Source organism: Narcine bancroftii, chromosome 12 (genome assembly GCF_036971445.1).
Source record: "Narcine bancroftii isolate sNarBan1 chromosome 12, sNarBan1.hap1, whole genome shotgun sequence".
In the NCBI taxonomy this organism is placed as follows: Eukaryota; Metazoa; Chordata; class Chondrichthyes; order Torpediniformes; family Narcinidae; genus Narcine; species Narcine bancroftii.
This window is the reverse complement of record NC_091480.1, coordinates 61363383-61375562: the sequence shown is the minus strand read 5'-3', so window position 1 is coordinate 61375562 and position 12180 is coordinate 61363383. Positions and strand designations below refer to the sequence as shown.

General features: G+C 53.0%; 1 protein-coding gene across 1 annotated transcript in view; it reads left to right on the top strand.

Moving 5' to 3' along the window:
- LOC138747241 (low-density lipoprotein receptor-related protein 1-like) overlaps positions 1–12180 on the top strand; it is a 226791-nt gene that overhangs the window by 85628 nt on the left and 128983 nt on the right. The window contains 8 exon segments of the mRNA XM_069906283.1: positions 701–781; positions 3875–4042; positions 4667–4849; positions 6477–6677; positions 7154–7399; positions 7790–7987; positions 8650–8718; positions 9359–9563. Of these exon segments, the coding sequence (XP_069762384.1) occupies positions 701–781; positions 3875–4042; positions 4667–4849; positions 6477–6677; positions 7154–7399; positions 7790–7987; positions 8650–8718; positions 9359–9563 (1351 nt within the window).

The window sequence follows — 12180 nt, the reverse complement described above, 5'->3', positions numbered from 1 at the left end:
TTAGGAGTCCTCAGGAGGGGCAGGTGGGCCGCGCTGGCTGTGCATCCCTTCTCCGTTATGTTACACTGGGACAGGAGGCTTTTCAGCCCCTCTCTGGCATCTTGTACCAGGACAGGACGCCGTTCAGTACCTCTCCAGTCGATTACACTGTTACATCAGGACAGGGGCTGTTCAGACCCTCTCCGACCTATTCCACTGGGACAGGAGGCCATTCAGTCCCTCTCTGACCTGTTACACTGGGACAGGAGGCCGTTCAGTCCCTCTCTGGCCTGTTACACTGGGACATAGGGCCATTCAGTCCCTCTCCGTCTGTTACACTGGGATAGGAAGCTGTTCAGCCCCTCTCTGGCCTGACACACTGGGACAGGGGGCCATTCAGTCCCTCTCCACCTGTTACACGGCGACAGGAGGCTGTTCAATCCCTCTCCGACCTGTTACAACGCGACAGGAGGCTATTTAGTCCCTCTCTGCCTGTTGCACCACGACAGGAGACTGTTCAGCCCTTTTCCAGTCTGTTACAATGAGATAGGAGGCTGATCAGTCCACCTCAGACCTGTTACTCTGAGGCAGGAGGCTTCTCCTAGTTGCTGACCAGCTCTGATTGCTGTTTGTGTTCTGGATTGGAGTGATGTTCAGTTTGCCACAGGGTAGGTTGGTGTTTATAATGGACTGAGTAACCTGACTCCCCTTCCCTCCACAGCCTACCCAACCTGCTTCCCACTGACACAGTTCACTTGTGACAACGGCCGCTGCATTAACATCAACTGGCGCTGCGATGCTGGTTAGTTGTGTCTCTTTGTATCTCTGTGTGTTACCTCTCAGTGTGGCAGCAGGAAATGTGGAGGGGGGGGGGGTGGTGTGACTGTGTGTGTGTGTCGGAGTAGTGGGGTGTTTGTGTGTGGGGGTAGTGGGGTGTTTGTGTGTGGGGGTAGTGGGGTTGTGTGTGTGGGGGTAGTGAGGTGTTTGTGTGTGTGTGTTGGGGTAGTGGGATGAGTGTGTGTCTGCGCGCGCCGGGGTACTGGAGGATGTGTCTGTGCCAGGGTAGTGGAGAGTGTGTGTGTGCGCAAGTGTACTGGAGGGTGCATGTGTGTGCCGGGGTAGTGGAGGGTGCATATTTGTGTCGGGGTAGTGGAGGGTTTGTGTGTGTGTGTCAGGGTAGTGGTGGGTGTGTGTGAGTTGGAGTAAATGGGATGTGTGTCAGGCTAGTGGGGTGTGTGTGTTTCAGTGTTGAGGGTGGTGTATGGTGTCACTGTAGTGGGGTTGTGTGTGTATCAGGGTCCTTGTGTATGGAGAGTGTAGGGTGTATGTCGATGTACCTGTGTGACATTCTCTGTCCTGGTTCCCCTCCCTCTGTCGGTTGCTTTGAGTCTGTCTTGCCTTGTCTCTCCGTCCCTCCCAACTTTGTCCTTTGTTCGTCCATTTGTGTGTCCCAGACAAAATTGTACCGATGTCGCTGATAAAGAGGGTTATCCGATCCCTGACGGTCAGTGCTGGCAATCAGTGGCGTGCATGTATCCCTTCTCTCCACCAGGACTCAGGCTAAATGCTGATACCCATTTTGCCTCTTTTCAACTCCTTAGAGGCTCCGCTCCAGAGAATTCTCTCCTGCAACCAGCATTTTACAAATATAAATCCATTTTCCAAGCTCTCCTGGGGTTCCAAAATCTCCTGGGGTTGTATCAGACAGAGCCACTCTCTCTGAACTCCAGGGACCCTGGTGCATTTCCCAACTCTGGCACTCTCTGTGTGGAATTTGCACATTTTTCCTTTGACAACGTGGGCTTCCGTCTCTCAATCCTTCCATATCCCAGAGGGTAGAAGGAGAATGTGGCGGATAGAGTGCATGGACTAGGCAAGTGGGGAGTGTGGTCCCCACCCAGGCAAGTGGGGAGTGTTCCCTCACACCCGACCTGCAGATGGGGGACAGTCCTTGGGATGTCAAGGGGTGAGTTTTCCATCACAGGATCCCCAACCTCTGGCCTGCACTTATAGTCGTGGTGTCTATGCTGCTGTTCCAGGAGAGGTCTGGTTGGTGGTGACCTTGTGTGTTGCTGGGTCGGTGATACAGAGAGCAGAGTCCTCACTACCCTCCCACACCTCCCATATACATTAAAGCAAGACACTGCACAGAGAGAGATCGGTGAGAACGGAGCAAAGATGACATTATTTCACTCAGGAGGTTTGCTCAGGAGTCTGATTAGGGCAGGAAAGAATCTGTCCCTGAATCCGATGGGGCAAGATCTCACACTCCAGAATCATCTTCTCAACAGGTGAAGGGAGAGAGGCAGGGTGGGACAAGTCTTTTAATGTGTTGGTTGCTTTCCTGAGGCAGTAAGAGGTGTAGACAGGGTCAGTGGAGGGGAGGGGGTATGATGAGGTGTAGATGGAGTCAATGGAGGGGAGGGGGTGTGATGACATGTAGATGGGGTCATTGGAGGGGAGGGGTGTGATGAGGTGTAGACGGGTTCAATGGAGGGGAGGGTGAGTGATAAGGTGTGAATGGAGGGGAGGGGGTGTGATGAGGTGTCGATGGAGGGGAAGGGGGTGTGACGAGGTGTAGATGGGGTCAATGGAGGTGAGGGGGTGTGATGAGGTGTAGACGGGTTTGATGGAGGGGAGGGGGTGTGATGAGGTTTAGACAAGAGTTGATTGAGGGGAAGGGGGTGTGATGAGGTGTAGAGGGTTGATGGAGGAGAGGGTGTGTGATGAGGTGTAGACGGGGTTTATGGAGGAGAGGGTGTGTGATGAGGTGTAGACGGGGTCGATGGACAGGAAGGGCTGTGATGGTCTGAGTCAGAACTGGTTGCTTGTGGAACTTGCACTCTCCTTATCCCCCCCCACCATAATTGGAAACAGAACATCCCTCCTACTACCATTTTCCTCACCCTGCAGGGTAACTCACCCTTTTGAAACCCCTCAGGATTAAATGACCACATCTTGTTCTCCGAACCCCAATAAGTCCATGTTGCAACTTTGTTGACTCATCTTTTGGGGACATCCCTTTTCATTCCATGAATCAAGACTGACAACATCCCTGTCCCTCATTATGGGGATGGGAACTGTGCATGGTGTTTCCGGTGTGGTCTGACCCAGGGATACGGAGATGGGAACTGTCCATGGTGCTCCCTGTGTGGTCTGACTCAGAGTGTTTCTGGGCACGGTTTCGTAATATGGAATGATGCTGTGGTTGGAAGTGGGAGTGTGCAATGGAAGGACATGTGGGAAGATAAGAGATTCAGTGTTAGTTTTGATCTCTGTGTATCAATGGACCAGTTTCAAAGACAATGGGTTGAGTGGTTTGCTCTGCTTCCTTGAATTATCCTTGGGAACAAGATTGTTGTGTGCTGACCCCAGCTTGGCAGCTTGGATTTGCCAGAAAATGCTTGTATGGAGGTTCAGCTCCTGCTGGAGGGATTTAACCTGTCCATCTCTTCCTTGGAACAAAGGGGTTTGCAAAGAGATTGGGCGTCTCTGCTTCTGACGGCAGTGGCAGTGCTGAATTAATTAATGTTCTCATGCTCTCATTCCCCGTTTCACCCCCAGCTTTCGATCCAAAGGTAAACACCCCGTTCACTGGACGCCTGCATTCATCCACTGCACTCTCTCCCTGACCTAGTTCCCTATGCACTCTTTGCTCGATGTGCACCCCATTCCCTTTCACCATCTCCCTCTCCCTCCCTCTTCTCCTTCCTCCCACCCCACAAAGCTGAGGGCTTCAAACAGAATGATATAACTGCTGCTCATATCCTGAGATTATGAAAGCCACAGTAGCAGATGCCATCTGTTCCCATTGCAGCCACCTACTCACTCCCCACTCCATCTCTCTGTACTCACTGCCTCTCCCGTGGCCTTTTCCCTTCTATCTCACCTGCAGACAACGACTGTGGGGATGGAAGTGATGAAGCTGGCTGCACACACTCCTGCTCCAGTGCCCAGTTCAAATGCAATAGTGGTCGCTGCATTCCTGAGCACTGGACCTGTGATTCAGATAATGACTGTGGGGACTACAGCGACGAGACCAACGCAAACTGTACAAACCAGGGTGAGTTGCTATGCCACGTCGCCTGTCTTCCGTCAAATCCAGGTTCACCGTCCCCATGGATCTACCCCTCCCTCATCTCCCATTTCCCCTTTCTCCTGTGTCCCTCCTCTCTCCCTGTCCCCTCCCTCCCCATCCCACTGTCCCCCTCTCCCCATCTCCCCTCTCTCCCCCCCCGTCTCTCCCCCCCGTCTCTCCCCCCCGTCTCTCCCCCCGTCTCTCCCCCCCGTCTCTCCCCCCCGTCTCTCCCCCCCGTCTCTCCCCCCCGTCTCTCCCCCCCGTCTCTCCCCCCCGTCTCTCCCCCCCGTCTCTCCCCCCCGTCTCCCCCTCTCTCCCCCTCTCTCCCCCTCGTCTCCCCCTCTCTCCCCCCCCGTCTCCACCCCCATCCTTCCATCCCTCCCTCCCTCCCCTTCCCCATCCTCTCTTTCTACCACTCCCTCTTTACACCCCCCTCTTCTCTCTCCCCCTTTTCTCCTACCATCGCCCTAATCTCTGTTCCCCACTTCACTTCTCTCATCTCCCCATATTCCCATGGTCTTCTCAATCTCTCTGTTGACTCAGAGAGGGGCTGAACTGCCTGCTGTCACTCTGCAACAGGCCGTAATGAGGCAAGTTGTTCTTTTTCAGCCACCCGCCCACCCGGTGGTTGTCACAGTGATGAGTTCCAGTGCCAGATGGATGGGCTGTGCATCCCAATGCGCTGGAGGTGTGATGGGGACACAGACTGCGTGGACTCCAGTGACGAGCGGAACTGTGAGGGTGTCACCCACATGTGTGATCCCAGCATCAAGTTTGGCTGCAAGGACTCTGGTGAGTTCAGAGATCATGACTGGTACTCACTCCTCTGGGAACCCCCAAGGGGAGGCAGAGGGAAAATATCCTCCTTGTTCTAAGAATGTGCCTGGGGAAAGAGCAGGCCTTTGGTCTGCATGCCTGTGCTGAGTGCCGTCCTGCCCTGATCCGGTCCCTCCATTCTCTCCATGTTCGTGGGTTTGTCTGGAAATCTCTCAAACTCTACTGTTCTATCTGCTTCCACCACTACCCCTGGCATCCCCACCACTCTGAGTGTAAAAATGCTTGCCCCATATGCCTTCTTTAAACCCCACCCCCTTTTAAACACACCCTCCAGTGTGTGACATTTCCACCATGGGGAAACCATTAGGACTGCCCATCCTATCACTGCCCATCATCATTTTACAAACCTCGACCAGGTCTGCCATCAGCCTCCGACGCCCCAGAGAAACCAACCCTGGTTTGTCCCACCTCTCCCCATGACCCATTCCCTCCAATCAAGACCACATCCTGGGGAACCTCTCCTGTCCCCTTTCCAAAGCCTCCATATCCTTCCTGTGATGGGGGACCAGAACTGCACACAGTGTTCCAAGTGCGGCTGAAGCAAAGTTTTACCTCACAGTAACGTGACCTCCTTGCTTTACTACTGAGGGCCCTGCCCCGTGAAGCCCAGCGTCTCACTCCCCCTCTTTACCACCCTCTTTTGCTTGTGCGGCCACCTTCAGGGAGCAATGGGCCTGGACCCCCAGATCCCTCCGCACTTCAATGCTGTAAAAAGTCACAATTCACTGCAAATGATCCCCTTGTATTAGATCTCCCAAAATGCAACCCCCCACCAAAGTCCGGATCAAACTCCATCTACCATTTTCCTGCCCGAATCTGTGACTGATCTGCACCTGATGTATCCTTTAAAACCCTCTACACTGACCACAACTCCACCAACCTGTGTGTCACCTGCAATCTGACGAACATTCCCTCCTCTACTTTTGGGGTGCGTTTATGGATTGCTGAATGAGACGACTGCAGATGCATAAGGGTGGCGAGAAAGGTATGTAATTCACGCAAATAATGAGAAGCCAGAGGGCCTCATCGAGGTCAGGCAAAGTTTTTTTCTCTCCAACACTCCTTGGTCCACTCTTCCCTTCCTCACCCATTTTTCACCCTCTGAGGCACTTCCTGCTGTAGGCAGAAGGTGCATCATTTGTCCCTCTCCCTCCTCCTGGGGCACAAGCAGACCTTCCAAGTGAAGCAGGTGTTTTCCTCCAGCTATGTGTATGCACCACGCAAACACTGCCCTGTTCATGTACACCTCTCCCCCTCACATAGTGCCCTGACAGTGTCTTTTTGGTGGTCCCAGTGTGGCCTCAAATAAAGCTATTCTGTAAAAGAGTGCGAGAGAGAGGTCAGACACTGTAATGGGGCTGTGTGTGTTGCATTCACTGTATAATGGGGCTATGTGTGTGTGGAGTGTCACTGTAATGGGACTGTGTGTGTATGTGTGAGAGAGTGAGATGTGTGTCTCAGTGTGGATTGGAACTGCAAACACATGCCCTTGCTTGTGCCCAAGCCTAGGACTGCATGCACACGTACACTGGACTAGGCTGGTGGCGTGAGTAACTGGACTGTTCTCCTCATGTCACAACAGGTCGGTGCATCAGCAAAACCTGGGTGTGTGATGGGGACAGTGACTGTGAGGATAACTCTGATGAACAGAACTGCGAAGCCTTGGTCTGCAAACCTCCCTCCCACTCCTGTGCAAAGAATACTTCTGTCTGCCTGCCTCCTGAGAAACTCTGCGACGGCAACGATGATTGCGCTGATGGTTCAGATGAGGGCGACCTATGTGGTAAGCAGAACACACTCTACGTTGTTGTCCAGGAGGTCACTGCTTACCAACTCAATGATCTCTCCCACCTCTGTCTCCCGAGAGTTGGCCAGAACACAGTTAGTCAGAGTGAAGCTCCCTCCACACTGTCCCGTTACACACTCCCAGGGTCAGACACAGAGTGAAGCTCCCTCCACACCGTCCCATCACACACTCCTGGGGTCAGACTCAGAGTGAAGCTCCCTCCACACCATCCCATCACACACTCCTGGGGTCAGACACAGAGTGAAGCTCCCTCCACGCTGTTCCATCACACACTCCCAGATTCAGACACAGTGAAGCTCACTCCACACCATCCCTTCACACACTCCATGGGTCAGACACAGAGTGAAGCTTCCTCCACACCATCCCTTCATCTTAAATGGAAAATTATCTGTGGCAAGCCTGTTTCCCTCTGTGAGTGTGTGTGTCCATCTCTTCCCTTTCCCCACACACAGATCAGTGCTCCTTGAACAACGGTGGCTGCAGCCACAACTGCACGGTTGCCCCCGGGGAAGGCATCATCTGCTCCTGTCCTCTGGGCATGGAGCTGAGCTCTGACCAGAAGAACTGTCAGATCCAGAGCTACTGTGCGAAGCATCTGAAGTGCAGCCAGCGCTGTGAGCAGTACAAGACCATCGTCAAGTGTTCATGCTATGAGGGGTGGATGCTGATGCGAGATGGCAAGAGTTGTGCCAGTTCAGGTGAGGATGTGTGCATTTTCAATTGGGGAGGGAGAGGAGCAGAAGGAGAAGAGAACTGTGCATGATGTTCCTGGTGTGGTCTGACCCAGGGATACGGAGACAGGAACTGTGCACGATGTTCCTGGTGTCGTCTGACCCAGGGATATAGAGACATGAACTGCATGGTGCTCCCGGTGTGGTCTGACCGAGGGATATGGAACTTGAACTGTGCACTGTGCTCCTGGTGTGGTCTGTCCAAGGGACACGGTGACGAGAACTATGAACGATGCTCCCGGTGTGGTCTGACGCAGAGATGTGGAAATGGATATTGTGCACTGTGCTCCCACTGTGGTCTGACCAGGGACATGAAGTGTATAACTAATCAAAGTTCTTTGCAATGTGTCTTTTTAGATCCTTTCAAACCATTCATTATCTTTTCCAATCGCCATGAGATTCGTCGTATCGACCTTCACAAGGGTGAATTCAGCGTGTTGGTTCCTGGTTTGAGAAATACCATTGCCCTGGATTTTCACCTGAACCAGAGCTCTCTTTACTGGACTGATGTGGTGGAGGACAAGATATACAGGGGGAAGCTCACCGAGAGCGGAGGTACTCTCTACTCACACTCCCTCCTCTCATTCCCCTTAGCCTCTCTCTCCATCACAACATCAGGAACAGGAGTCGGCCACTCAGCTCATCGAACCTGCCCCTCCATTCTGGCCACTCAGTCCATTGAGCCTGCTCCCTCCCATTCAGTGAATTGACCATGGACTCAGCTCCACTGATCCACCCCTTCCCCATCACCCTTAATTCGCCAAACTTGAAAAGTCTATCTCTCTGTGTCTTCAATACATTTAATGAGGCAGCCCTCACTGCTTCTTCAGGCAGAGAATTCCACAAATTCCCCGCTCTCTGGGAGGAGAAGATCCTCCTCATCTCTGTCCTGAATCTACCCCCAGAGAATCCCACAGATTCCCCACTCTCTGGGAGAAGCAGATCCTCCTCATCTCCATCCTAAATCTGGTCTCCATAATTGGCCTCCACTCCTGCATCCATGGTGTGTCTTCCTCAGTAACACCTTCAACCATTTTGTGGTAAGGGAGGAGCCAAGAGGTGACCAATGCCGTCCCCTCAGCCACTATGGTCCTCACCGGTCTTACTTCCTCGAGCGGAGTTAGAAGAAAGGCCTGCAGCCCTCCCCTCCTCACCTCTGTCCTGGCAAGGTTCCTATCCCTTGTCTGCTTATACCTTTGTTTTCCCTTTTCCCACAGAACTGCCCTGGAAAATGGATGGCAGGTCGGGAGATCAGAGTATCGCTGGGAAGGGAGTTTCCTCACGAGGTGCATCAAACGGTTGTCCTTCTCTCCCCCTCTCGCCTTCTCCACCCATCTCTCTCCTCCCCTCTCCTCCTTCCTCCCCTCTCCCTCTTCCTCCCTTCTCTCTTCCCCGACCCTCTCTCCTCCCCTCTCCCCCTCACCTCCATCTCCTCCCCTATCCCTCCTCCCCTTTCCCCCTCCCCTCCTCTCTCCCTCCCCTTCTCTTTCCTCTCTCTCCCTTCTCTCCTCCCACCTCTACCTCTACCTCTCCCCTTCCCTCTCCCTGTCGTGGAGTTGTTTTCGCTGTGAGAGGGCCTCAAATGAGGGGACATAGTGACAGGATCAAGGGCAATTTGTTTAAAGCTGAGGTGGTCAGGGTGGGGGGGGCTTCTCTCAGAGGAAGGGGGTCTTTGTGAGTTTCTGCCTCTGAGGGATGTGGTGGCCGGATCATGGGGATTTAACGAGGAGGGAGATCAAAGATGAGTGCTGTGGGGAACTGGCACAGAGGAGGTGAAACTTGGGGCAGATCAGCTCAATGGTAGTAAGGTGGGTGTGTTTGTGGGTCTTCTTCCTTGTCCGGCTTCCTCATTGAATTGAGTCTTTTTCTCTCTCTCTCTCTCTCTTGGCTATTCTCTCGTTTTTCCCTGCCTCCTCACCCCCACAGCTCTGAGCAGTGTTGAGGTTGTGGTGCAGTACGGCCTGGCCACACCTGAAGGACTTGCTGTCGATTGGATTGCCGGCAATATCTACTGGGTGGAGAGCAACTTGGACCAGATCGAAGTCGCAAAACTCGACGGCTCAATGCGCACCACCCTCATCGCCGGAGACATTGAACACCCTCGTGCCATTGCCCTGGATCCAAGAGACGGGTGAGTAACCCCTTCCCCCATTCCTTCCCATCTGGCCTTCCTTGGAGTTTCAAAGACTATGCCCAATAGTTGGAAAATCAACTGCTTGAACTTTTCTCTGCATGTGAAGCAGCACTGTTGCTGCTGGTGTCAGATGGAGCTTGAGGTGGGGTTTCTTGTCAGGCCCAAAACAAATTGAGTTGTTTATTTCTACTTGTGCGGTGAAGAGCATTGTTTTCTGTACTATCCAGGCAAATCAACTCAAACTTCAGTAAATCCAATTGTGCAGCAATGAAACAAAAGTGACCTGCAGATGGGGAAGGATAATGTGGTGGATGTCGAGTGCATGGTCTAACTCCACCCAGACAAGGGGAGTGTTTCCTCACACCTCTGACCTGTCAATGGAAGAAGAATAATGGAGAATGCATGGACTATCCACCCAGAGAAGTGGGGAGTGTTCCCTCACACCTCTGACCTGTAGATGGGGAAAGATAATGTGGCGGATATGGAGTGCATGGACTAACCCCACCCAGGCAAGTGGAGAGTGTCCCCTCACACCATTGATCTGTAGATAGGGGAAGGATAATGTGGCGGATGTGGAATGCATGGACTAACTCCACCCAGGCAAGTGGAGAGTGTTCCCTCACACCACTGATCTGTAGATAGGGGAAGGATAATGTGGCTGATGTGGAATGCATGGACTAACTCCACCCAGTCAAGTGGGGAGTGTTCCCTTACACCCCTGACTTGTAGATGGGGAAGGATAATGTGGCGGATGTGGAGTGTAGCGTGGATAAAAGCTCACACTCGACTGGAGGGAGTACTAATGCTTTTATTAGCTTACAATACAGGTCGGGTTCATGAACAGCTTCACAGGGGTTCAGGGTTTAGACGGGAAACCAAGGTTATATATGGGGCCCCAAGGGGAAGAGGCAGGACCAGTGGTCAATACGGGACACTTCTAGTGAATCCCAGTTCACCACATTCACCCCTTCCATCAGAATTAAGGGTATGTGGATGAAGAGAACAGGGATCAGAAGCCAGTAATATACACCGACGAGAAATATTTACAGATTCAGGTGATCCGGGGGTCTGGAGATCCTGGAGGAACACCTTAGCACTGGGGGGGGCCTTGGGTTCCTTGACTCTCCTGGTCTCCCTTAGCTCGGTAGTGAGCTGGGTCTCTGGCTCCACGATAGAGGGGGGTTCACTCCTCCTGAACCAGGTCCCCTGAGGCCCTGGGCTGGGTGGGGGAAAAAGAGCTAGGTAGCTCGTGGGGCACCTGAGGCAACGGATCCTCAGTTCCAGTGGATGCCAGGTCCCTGATGGAGATGGTGTCCTCCCTGCCATCCGGGTACTCCACGTAGGCGTACGTGGGGTTGGCCTGGAGCAATTTCATCCTTTCCACCAGGGGGTCGGTCTTGCTTCTCCTCACGTGCTTCTTGAGAAGGTCCGAACCAGGAGTAGTGAGCCAGGCTGGGAGTGTCGTCTCTGATGCCGACCTTCTGTCGAATGTAAACATGAGCTCGTGAGGAGTAGCTTTGGTCACAGAGCAGAGTAGCAACCGAACTGAGGGGTGCGCGATGGGGAGTACATCCTGCCAGTGCGAGTCTGGAAGGCCTCTTTGCTTCAGGGCAAGTTTGGCAGCCTTCCAGATAGTGGCATTCTCTTTTTCAACCTGCCCGTTCCCCTGGGGGTTGTAACTGGTAGTCCTGCTGGATGCGATGCCCCTCGTCAGCAGGTACTGACGCAGCTTGTTGCTCATGAAGGCTGAGCCCTAGTCGCTATGAATATAGCCGGGATACCTGAACAGGGCGAAAATGGAATCTAGAGCCTTCATAACTGATGAGGTGGATGTGTCTGGGCATGGGATGGTGAACGGGAAGTGGGAATACTCGTCAATGACTGAGAGAAAGTATATATTCCTGATCGTGGAGGGGAGAGGTCCCTTAAAATCAATGCTGAGCCGTTCGAGGGGCTTGGATGATTTAATCAGGTGCGCTTTCGCGGGCCGAAAAAAGTGCATCTTGCACTCAGCCCAGACCTGGCATGACCTGGTCATTTCCCTGACGTCTTCTATTGAGTAGGGCAAATTGCAGGACTTGATAAAATGAGCCATGCAGGTGACCCCTGAATGACAGAGCTCATTGTGTATGGTTTGCAGTTGACTGGTGTGTGTGGAGGCACAGCATCCCCGGAACAAGGCATCTGGAGGGTCGTTAAGGTCCCCTGGCCAGTAGAGTTCAATCCTCCACCTAGCAATTTTGTCATTCTTGATTTTGTCCTTCTTGGCTTTGCTAACATGAATGTGACAGAGCGTTGATCCGTGAGGAGCGTAAATCTTCTACCAGCCAGGTAGTGCCTCCAGTGCCTTACAGCTTCTACAATGGCCTGAGCCTCCTTTTCCACAGACAGGTTCCGGAGCTCATGGCCTTGAAGCATCCGTGAGAAAAAAGTAACCGGCCTGCCCGCCTGATTGAGAGTAATGGCCCGGGCTATGTCCGAAGTGTCGCTTTCCACTTGGAAAAGTACGTTCTAGTCTACCGCGTGCATGGCGGCTTTTGCAATGTAACTTCAGAGGTAATTAAAAGCTGTCTGGGCTTCAGCCAAAAGGGGGAAAGTAGTGGCCTTTAAGAGG